The sequence below is a fragment of the Athene cunicularia genome (genome assembly GCF_003259725.1).
Source record: "Athene cunicularia isolate RWA chromosome 1 unlocalized genomic scaffold, athCun1 chr1_part1, whole genome shotgun sequence".
Lineage (NCBI taxonomy): Eukaryota > Metazoa > Chordata > Aves > Strigiformes > Strigidae > Athene > Athene cunicularia.
Window position 1 is genome coordinate 82,728,272 of NW_020799091.1, and position 11,524 is coordinate 82,739,795.

Genomic DNA, 11,524 nt, shown 5'->3' on the forward strand with positions numbered 1-11,524 from the left:
ATCTGGGTTGGAAAGACCTTGAAGATCATCCAGTCCAACCATTAACCTCACACTGACAGTTCCCAACTACACCATATCCCTCAGTGGTATGTCAACTCTACTATTAAACACCTCCAGGGATGGGGACTCCACCACCTCCCTGGGCAGCCCATTCCAATGCCTAACAACCCCTTCTGGAAAGAAATGCTTCCTAATATCCAGTCTAAATCTTCCCTGGTGCAACTTGAGCCCATTCCCTCTTGTACTATTGCTTATTACTTGGTTCAAGAGACTCATCCCCAGCTCTCTGCAACCTCCTTTCAGGTAGCTGTAGAGGGCGATGAGGTCTCCCCTCAGCCTCCTCTTCTCCAGACTAAACACCCCCAGTTCCCTCAGCCGCTCCCCGTACGACCTGTGCTCCAGACCCTGCACCAGCTCCGTTGCCCTTCTCTGGACATGCTCGAGTCATTCAATGTCCTTTTTGTAGTGAGGGGCCCTAAACTGAACACAGTATTCTAGGTGTGGCCTCACCAGTGCTGAGTACAGGGGTCAGATCCCTTCCCTGTCCCTGCTGGCCACGCTATTGCTGACACAAGCCAGGATGCCATTGGCCTTCTTGGCCACCTGGGCACACTGCTGGCTCCTGTTCAGCCGGCTGTCAATCAACCCCCCCAGGTCCCTCTCTGACTGGCAGCTCTCCAGCCACTCCTCCCCAAGCCTGTAGCACTGCTGGGGGTTGTTGTGGCCCAAGGGCAGCCCCCGGCATTTGGCCTTATGGAAACTCCTCCAGTTGGCCTCAGCCCATGGCTCCAGCCTGTCCAGGTCTCTCTGCAGAGCCTCCCTACCCTCGAGCAGATCAACACTCCCACCCAACTTGGGGTCATCTGCAAACTGACAGAGGGTGCACTCGATCCCCTCGTCTAGATCATCAATAAAGATGTTAAACAGGAGTGGCCCCAACACCGAGCCCTGGGAGACACCACCCATGAGCGGCCGCCAACTGGATTTAACTCCGTTCACCACAACTCTCTGGGCCCGGCCATCCAGACATTTTTTTACCCAGCAAAGCGTGTGCCCATCCAACCCTCAAGCAGCCAGTTTTGCCAGGAGGATGCTGTGGGAAACGGTGTCAAAGGCCTTACTAAAGTCAAGGTAAACAACATCCACAGCCTTTCCCTCATCCAATAAGCAGGTCACCCTGTCATAGAAGGAGATCAGGTTTGTCAGGCAGGACCTGCCTTTCATAAACCCCTGCTGACTGGGCCTGAGCATCTGGATGTCCCGTATGTGCTGTATGATGGTACTCAGGATGAGCTGCTCCATCAGCTTCCCAGGCACCAATGTCAAGCTGACAGGCCTGTAATTTCCAGGATCATCTTTCCTACCCTTCTTATAGATGGGTATCACATTGGCCAATTTCCAATCTGTCGGGACCTCCCCGGTCAGCCAGGACTGCTGGTAAATGATGGAAAGCGGCTTGGCGAGCACCCCAGCCAGCTCCTTCAGCACCCTGGGGTGTATCCCATCCAGTCCCATAGACTTGTGTATGTCTATCTGATGTAGTAGGTCACTGGCTATCTTCTCTTGGATTACGGGAGGGTTGTTCTCCTAGTCTGTGTCTTGTGGCTGATGAAGCTGGATTCCCTCAGTAAAACTAGTCTTGTTATTAAAGGCTTTCAATCCCCTGTACAGCCCCAAACCACTTCTGCCACGACAGGAATTTCCAATAGTATCTATCACTACCATAGACATAAAAACCTTTTCAAAAAATATCCAATCTGTTAGCACCAGAAAGAAGTATCTGGGGCAGCTTTAGATGCTACTACACCTCAGGTTTTGGTTAGGGCCCTCAAGCAGAGGTGGGAGAAGGGAAGACATCCTCATCCTGAGCATGTCACCATGTGATATGAGTGTAACCTATTTTCACTGGGGGTCAGGGAAAACACACTTGGGCACTGATGGAGGTGGCTGAGGTGAAGACTTGCATTCCCTTCCGTTAACCCTTTGATGAAGACGGTGACCTTCAAGGGGTTCGAGGAGGAGCAGAACCCATTTCTTTAAGGATGGAGCCAAATTAGTACAGTACAAAAGGAACTAGCTTTTCTTTGAAACAGGAAAAGTTAAATGAGTTATCAACCATAAGCATCATTTTAAACACATTTTTTGTTAAATACCTACATAAAGATATATAGATATTTTGATCTAAACAATATTCATTTTAGTTTCCCATAAGTCAGTTAGGAATCAATTTCTTTTCTACTAAACTGAAATCCACAGAGATTTCAAAATATTAATCTAAGTCAATTTAAAACAAATTAATTCACTGGTGCAACTTTATTAGGAGGATATAATAAAATACTACCTGTGGGAATCTGAGACCTTCTACTCATGAATAAAAAGATGGGGTAAGAGAAAGAAGTAACGGGAAATGGAAAGTGAATGACCATTAATCTTTCAGCCACTGAGCCACTGTAAATAATGCTAAAGATGCTATAGTCCAGTTTTTCATCTTGAGTAATGATAAACAAATATGATATTTTGTGATAATTGCCTCCAACCGTTGCCTGTGTGGGAGGATTTTTTTCTGTTGTTTGGGGGGGTTTTGTACAATAACACAGCATGGTTTTGGTCCTTGCAAAAAAATCTCCATTTTCACAACTGAGGAAGCTGTATTTTTTAAATAATATGTTCAAACATTTATAATTTGAAATAAGGAGTATATAATGACATAAACAGTGTGAATCCTATTTAAATGCAACGAGTCTTTATGCAGCATTACCTATAAGCAAAAGGGTAAACAGCGAAATCAGTACATTGGTTGGTGCAGCTTTCTATATCAAGTAAATTTCCTGTTTCAAAAGAAAAATTCTGCCCTCCTTTTTTGAGGAATGAACACTACTATGATAAGGGCAGAAGAGGAAGTAATAGCAGTAAGTATCCAACATCAACTTCTTGGTATCCACCATGACTGAAAATAAAGGTCATACAACAACACTTCCTGAGGTGCTGAGAACTTTTCCTCTAAATTCCTTTCTTTTCCCTCTTCCACCAGCTGAACTAGTTCCACCCAGAAGAGTCAATGTCCTGGATCGCATCAATGCACCAGACGATGCCTGAGGCAGAGCTTCTATTTCAGTAGCTGACAGAGCAGGCTATTTTGTAAGGTCAGAGAGGGCACAGCCTCACCTGTGTCAGCTGTTCTTCTTCAGCTTTTACTTATGGTCAACTGTTCAAGCTAGCCATGAGAAATCCTCTTCCACACTACAGTAAAACTAATTCCAGTATGACATTCTTTAGCACTGCCAATGAAAAAAACAGCCCTAGACAATATATTTTCTTAAACTTTAGAATCAGCAAGTTGTCAATGCCTTCTTTGACAGTAACAATTCAAAGTACAGCTATGAGTGTGAGACTACAAAGTCTGTAATCAGCAATTCAAGTGGTTTTCAAAAAACATGGCCTTAACTATAATCACACACATGCAAGTACAGTAATGTTTCACTTCTAAAGTTCTACATCTTTAAATTTTGATGCAAACATTTTCAGTCTCATTTGGATTAAAAAAAATTATCTGTTATTTATAGTTAAGCTGTTCAAATTTATAAGAAGACAAGAGATGCTTTTCATAAGGGAAGTCCAGTGCCTCATCTAAATTATTTAATCATACCATTCATTCAGTAGAGTTAATTTGTTGTCTGGATACTAGGAAGGGGTTTTATTCCATCACTTTACGGCTCGAAAGAGAAAGACTTAAGTTTTAAGTAGGGCAACTGATGGAATATATTTGTGTGGCCATGTGAGGTCAAATATACTTCAAATTGTGCAATGAAAACAGCTCATGGGCTGCTGTGAAACTCATTATATAATATTGGGTTCACACTGTCTTCAAAATATGCTCTTAAATATCTTACAACCTTGACATCCCCCACACAGTTCTGCTTAGAGATAGAATAAGGTTAGTTAAGTGACACATCATCTCTGATTTCAGGAAGAACAATGCATAGAGCTGGCTTGCACAGCTAGGTAAAAGGAAAACCAGTGATCACTAAGCTTCTTACACTGAGATGTGAGAATTTAATCTCTCATAAGAAAACACTGGATGTCATGTAGATTGCAATAGAATTTATATTCTTTTAGAACTGATTTCTTAAGTGACATATGCAGGAAAAAGAAAACAAAGGTATATAATCATATATCCTTGACACAAAAATAAATGTTGACTTATCAGCTGCTGAGTCACAGGGAAAAAATCCTACAAATAAATGATACAAGCTGAAACACACCTTTTATTGGCTGCTTGAGCAGACTAAGGTCTTTCTAAAGCTAATTAAGTAAAGACTAAATGAGCGTGAATGCATTCCACTTATTCATGCTATTATTTTGACTTTTGGTCCATGTGCCTATATTAGGCTCAAGAAGATATTTCTAAAATCTCTAATAGAAAAAAAACCTGAAGGTATTTGAAGTGAACAGCATTCCTTGCTCCTGCAATCAGATTCAGCCATGCAGAGAAAATTTCTGTATCTCTGTCTAAGTGTTGATAATTTGTTCCATTCCTTCTAAGAGATGTGGATTCATTTTCCACCCAAAATAAGTGCATCTTGAGTCTCTAAAGAATTTGTTGGGGTTTGTTTGTTTGTTTGTTTGTTTTTAAACTGATTAGACTAAAATGAAATTGTTAAAGATGACAAAAGGAGAATGTCATGACTGAACTTGAGAGCTTCAAGTAAATTTCTTAAATGTGTTTAACTCCATAAAGATAATTCTTCCCCATGGCTGTCTTACTAAAATTGGGAAAAAAATTTTCTGCTATAATCTTGGTTCTTCAGAGATATAAACTCAATAGCCCTGTAGCACAAACTCCCTGAACAGAACTCAGAAATGTCAACTGATCAAGTATAACCAGCAGAAGCGGTAGAGCGAAAAAACCCCTTATGAAATCCATAAGCAATCAACCACATCCCCTTACCCCCAATAGAAACCCAAACCAGACATGTCAATGTACCAGAGAAGAAAAATGTCTGATTTAAATTATGTCTCAAAATACACAGTATCTAAGATATAAGATGTATACCTTAGCACACACACAGGATGTCAGAACTGCATATATGTATATTCCATTAAAGATGTGCTCACCTCTCCCACAACTTCAATGATGTCACCAACTTTTAATTCCAGTTCATCTTCATTTTGGGGCATATAACTGAAAGCCACCTGACATCTTCTTCTTCTGTTTCTTTCTCCTGGTGAAAATGAACGAAATGGGGAAATTGTAAAACAAAACCAAAATTTCATGCCAAACACAAGACAGGGGAAATGATTAAAGATGAAATATTATTCTTTGAGCATTATTAAAAGAATCTGAATATTTGCAATGCTTAGCATATCTGCCTAAAATTAATTTACAAAAAGAGGGTGGAGAAAATATTTCTGGTACATATTATTTCTTTCAAGCATTTTTATAATTCAGTGCATTTAATAAATGAAAATAAATTGTGGAGATTTTTTTCCTTTCTGTAATACTATTCCAGAGTCAAAATTTAACTAATAGACTGTGCTTCCTAGTGACAGGACGGACAGCTTTACCCAGAGTGTATTTGCTACACTTTCTCTTCTAGGCTAAGGCTCTATACACATGGTGTAGGCAAATCCAGAAACTGGAGGGGTGAGGGACGGATCCAAAACCTTGTGGCTTTTACTCATATGAAAATAAGCTCTCAACTAATTATCTTGTCCTGTATTTTTACTCCATAATTCTTTCACAGGTGTACAAAGATCTCACTAACCTTTTCATATATATATATATATATATATATATATATATATATATACACATAGATATATATATATATTCTTTTACTTATACATACAGATATATAGGTAGGTATGGATATATCCACACACATATTTGTAAGATGCATATTTATGCACTAGTATCAGATTAAAGAGAAAAGAAGGAAAACCCATCTCAAATGACCCCAAAGCTAGGTGTGTCATTGGATTAGTGTGGTTAAGACAGGTTAATTTTGATAATCAACCAGCTATTGGAAACTATGTCACCACGCATCTTTCTCTTCAGCTTGGATGTCCAGGCTAGAATGAGGGTGCATCTTTGAATGCATGACTGGAAATTCATAGCTCTGACTAAGAGTATGACCCCTTACTTGACCCTTCTGCCACCACAGTTTTAAGACAGGCAGATAAATGAAAAGATTCAGTTCCTGAGCTTTTGTTTGCCAGACCCACTGGTTTACATATAAATATAATAGTGTAAAATTTGTAGCAAAGATGAGAGAACTTCCCTAAATTAAGTTGCCGAACCATGCTGCTCTGCCTCTATTAGCTGAAGGACAACTTACTGACATGAATCATAACCATGCTGGAATGTGGTGGAGGAGGAGAAAGTAGGAAGAGAGAAATAATTCAAAACACAGGATTCACTGATTACTCTCTTCTCTAGAAGATGTGCAATGTATAAACCATACTATTTTGTATTATTTATATGCGTATATCCACACAAACATATGTACACACTCTACAAAAGTAAATGTACTTTCTCTTATGCTATTTCTCTTAACTGCAAAACATGTTCAATACACACCAAAACCAGTTAGGTAAATAATGTCCAAGAAAAGACTTAATCTGACATTAAATTACAGAAATGAATCTGATGGTCAATCTATTATTTTCCCCTGTAACATTTCTTGATAACCCGGTTTGAGGGTGAACAGTAATAAAAAGTTACAGAACTTTTTTTTTTTTTTTTCCTAATCTATTAGTTAAAGCTAGAGAAAGAATTGAGAAAGGAAGCCATTGAATTTGGCTTTCTGACAACATTTTTTACAGCCACTGCAATCATGCATGAGTGTCAGGTTTTGGAATGTTAAAATTAATGCTTTAATGCACTGCAACCAAACTTGCTCAAACTGGCTCTGTTTTCCACCTACAGATGACTGTTCATTCTTCACCATCTAAACTAAAATGGTCTTAAATTGACAACTTTACACAGCTGCATTAAAAATAACTTCAATATAATACATACCTTCCCTACTCAGCATTTTTTTCATTGTGTAAAAGACGCTGGCTACTTTCCCTAAAGATAAGATTCCTGCTATGTTTTCTAACATCATTAGTAGCAACTAATGTGCTGATGTTGCCTGACGTCAGTTGCCACACTATTTAATAATCAATATTGTGAGACTCCTGGAGAATATTTTTGAGATTGGAGTAAGAAGTAAACACAATTCTGGATGCTAATAATAGACCTGTGTTAATCCTTCCCCTTCCCAACCCCATAAAGTTTTTTTATTACTGTATAGAAAACCTAGTAAAAATCTGCATTTATCTCCAATAGCCTAACGGTTGTCTCACTGCTTTCTCTCTCATCCCAAATATTTCTCTAAAGAAATACCTAAATAGAAAGTAGCATGCCAACAACAGGCATAGACTCTATGTACCAACCAGTTCCTCTCTCTGATTTAATGCAAGACAACAGATTCAGCAGCAATCCCCTTGGTTTTAAGGAGAAGGTGCTGCTGGACTCCATATGCATGGTAATGCTTGGAGCACTTGAACAGAGCACAAGTTGTGCGAAGAGCTCTGCAGCCAAGGGGTATCTGGTTTTTGTTACAGTAAAGCAACCTGGGAAATACAGCAGTATGAGTTTTCTAAAAAACCAGAGCTGATTAATAGGAAAAGCCAGAGTATCCAAGCTGTGTATATCCAAAAATTTAGTAAAGAAAAACTCTAATTTTGCAAATGCAATACTCCCACCTCAGTATCATCAATTTTTTATCTGTTTCTTAACTAGCACAAAGTCTCTTAAAGGCAGCATGTTCAGGAACCAGAAGGACCAACTGGGACAACTAACAAGCAGTTCTGAAGTCTTGGTTTTCTCTTGCCATTTCCCCTTTTGCTATTATTATCACAGTTTATTGTTTAACTGCTAGTTACCTGAGAATGAAATGGCACACTGAGACTTTAAAATATAAGTAATTCAACTAATTGATGTAAAGTTAATTTTAAATCATATAGAGAAGCAATTCTGCAGTGAAGACTGCAGATACTTTCTAATCACATCCATTTTCTTCTTACTTGCAAATTGATGAAGACAATATTTTGTAAGAGGTTTTTTTTTGCAGTTTTCTCCACACTTGAGCATAAACTCAGTTACTTGCAAGTGAAATGTTACTGTGTGGTGAGAAGGCAGGTAACAAAGCCAGTACTTTAAAATCAGAAAAGGTGTGCTACAAAATCCTCACTGGGTTGAAAGGCTTAAAAGAAGGGAAAAAAAAACCCAAACAAAACAACAAAACAAAACCCCAAACAAACAACAACAACAAAAAAAAATCGGTGAACTCTTCCTGGGCAATTTATAATAAACTGTAGCAAGTAACCTGCAGGTAACACCACACTGAGCTCTGACTGCTGGTTGCAGTTTTAGGCTTTTTCATCTCCTGTAGCTGTGGCACAACATTAGCACCTGTGAGCTGCAGGTCAGAAACTAACTGAGCTACATTGTATTCAGAACAAGCCATCATACAGAAATAACATCACTCATCCTTGTAAAAAAGTACTGGGTCTCATTTACACAGTTATAATAAACCTCCAAGGGAAAAAAAAAAAAAAATATCACACCTAGTTGGTGCAGTCAGTTCTTAAAACAAATCAGGCAGTTAGAGAGAATCTGCTGCGCACATACAGGGGGGCTAAGAAGCCAGTGACTGCAAAGCATATTGCATCTGAATTTGATGGCACCAAGATCTCAACAACTGTGACGCAGGGCATGCCTGACTCAGCTCCTCTCCCTGTAAGGACTGTGCCAAAGGCACCGAACCCTTACAAAGTGTCTGCAGATCGAGCAAGGGAGGAAAGAAAATGGACCTTGCATGCATTATGAAAGGTGTCATGTCACCAAGCACCTTAAGAGGAATGCTGGCTGACTCCTTATGGCAGCTGTTGATTGCCAACTCCTGCTCACCGCACCTGCCAGCATTGGTGGTGAACTGCTTCTCCCATCATTCCCCAAACACTTTCACTCAGAGCAAAACTTTGTAGCTTAGCAGCATAAACAGGCTTTGCTAAACCAGTTCATTTTGGTCTTTAACTTAAGATTTACCTATCTCATTGTAGGTGTCCCTGAATCTGATGTCTAAGTCCGAGCCTATCATTCAGGAGTGGACAAAACTTAATACCTCCAGAGGGTATTTGGTATCACTGTAAAACAGAAGACTAACATACATCAGATGAATGACTCTCTGGAAGTGCCTTTTTCTACTGGTGTGGCTAGATCAGACCTCAACATCTAATTTCTAAAGGTCTAAAGTTAGGTCAGATAGAAAAAGGCATGAACATGTATTTAGAAACTTGAAACAAACAGATCTTCAAGGGCACAAATCTAATTTGTTACAAAGTGCCGTTTGATCAGATTTTAAAAATGGTGTGGTTGCTGGTGACAGCAGGAGACCATAAAGGGGCTTCCTCCAGAGAGCGATTTCTAGACATTTAAACGCCCCTCTGGCATTTGCAGTGAAGACATGAGACAATGATAACACACTGGCATTCAATGCTTACCTTTGTAAGACGTACCAAAAGCTGAGGCAACACTCCACAAGTCACACTGGTACTTACATGCTGCCATAGGACCCAGGAAATGTTGCAAACTGACAACGTGGGGTTAGATGAAAAGTACGGCAGCAGCAGAATAGATAGGAACTAAACCATTTCAGAATGAACTGGAATTTTCAAATCCAAACTACTTTTTTTAAACTTAAAACCTCTGTCATGAAACAGATGTTTATATAAATGCGTGCATGTGTGAATGGTAGTTTCTACTTTTCACTTGATGCCAATGTCTTTATAGCCTGTCCTGTCAGTGAAAACCACATGGTTAACATCACTAACAGAAGGTCCATCAACTCTACATACTAATCCACCTTTTTTTCTCACCAAAAGTGAATAAGTACAGCAATCCTTTTCATAACACAGTTCTGCAGCATCAAAAAAACGTATTCAATAAAAGCCTTAAGAGAACAGACCCATTGAGCAAGTGTCCATCCCTCCCACTGATGACAAAAGGTAGACCTAAATGGCTGACAATCTCTTCAAAACTAGACTCCACAATTTTGCAACTGGATCTGGTTTAAAAAGAGACATATCGATATCATCATAGCTCAGACAAACAATCCAACCCAACTGTGCCTGGATTTCTTTTATTATTGTTTTTAAATAAAGGAGTGTTGCTATGGAAATTGCATGGGTTATGTTGGGAACTAAGTCAAGGTTTGCAGCATGAGGAGCCTAAAGACATTTCTCTCACATCTAAAATATTTCACACACACCAAAGCACGTAGCAGCTCCTGCAGACACATGGACTTCCCTCTACTCTGGGCATGCTGGGCAGCCGCAGGGGAACCACGGAAGGAAACTGAGATCCAATCAGCCACCCTTCAAGTAGATGCAAAGGGAGTGAACTCAGTAACACCATTTGGCAAGAAAGACCCTTTCAGACAAGTCTATTAGGAGGAAAATGACAAATGAGAGGAAAAGTTTCCTGTCTTCTATTTCTGGTTCCCCTGCACAAGACACCATGTGCCCATCAGCCTCAGTTGCATTTCCCATCCTCCCAGCTTTCAAAGCTCTGTCTGTAGCTGCAGAAAACTGGTCAGTGCACAGTGTCTCCCAGTTAGACAAGATGTGTTGTGATATAACTCAGCTAGAAACCAGTTCTAAATTTAATGTGCAAAAAGACAAAAGACAACTACTGTACAACTAAGAAATGATGTATAAGCTTTTAGATTACATGTTCCTGATTTTAATGGTACTGATGGAGTTCTGGTATAGCTTTGGACTGCCAGACTAGACGGTTATTTTATCACCTTTTTTTGTTTGTTGTTATAAATCACTGAATTGTGTATATTAAAATGCAAATGTTAAGAGAAAGGTTGAGCTACAAGCTTACTTCTGAGAAGAACTCATCTTAAAATCACTACCCTCTGTAATGTTTTTGAGAAATTAAGAGCAAACATCTAGTTAGCATTAAAAATATTAACTTTTTCAATTGCTTTCTTAAAAGTCTGTTGAAGATAATGTTAAAAGACTTCAGATAAAGTCTTAGTTACACTCAATCCTAATGTGGATTCTGTCACTACCTTTCACAACACAAGCATTCCACCATCTTATACCCACCCATTAGTAGAAATACAATTCTGATCTTAAAAGGCACCAGAATTGTCAAGCTGCAATTTCCTTCTTTTCCTGGAGGATTTTGACAGTATTTTTCTGACCTGGGACGTGACATGTCAATTCCAACACTCTCATGCTGTTAGAAGGGTGAATGCTTTTGGACAGATGACAAAACACACCTGCTGAGGTCTGTCTGTTCCCTGTCTAGCAGAAAACAGAAGTAAGCTGGGTGTGAATATTGGGGGGGAAGGAGGGGTGAGGAAGAGGTGGGGGGTTTTGTGGGGTTTTTTTGGGGGTATTTTTTTCGGGTTTTTTTTTTTTTTTTTTTTTTTTTTTTTTTTTTTTTTTTTTTTTTTTTTTT

General features: G+C 39.4%; 1 protein-coding gene across 5 annotated transcripts in view; it reads right to left on the minus strand.

Moving 5' to 3' along the window:
• Positions 1-11,524, minus strand: part of SH3KBP1 (SH3 domain containing kinase binding protein 1) — a 201,684-nt gene that overhangs the window by 108,703 nt on the left and 81,457 nt on the right. For all 5 annotated transcript variants that reach the window (XR_003398469.1, XM_026849086.1, XM_026849077.1 and 2 more), the window contains one exon: positions 5,116-5,222. Coding sequence is in view for 4 of the 5 variants with exons in the window: in XM_026849086.1 (XP_026704887.1) it covers positions 5,116-5,222 (107 nt within the window). In the remaining variant the exon portion in view is untranslated. The remainder of the gene's footprint in view (positions 1-5,115; positions 5,223-11,524) is intronic.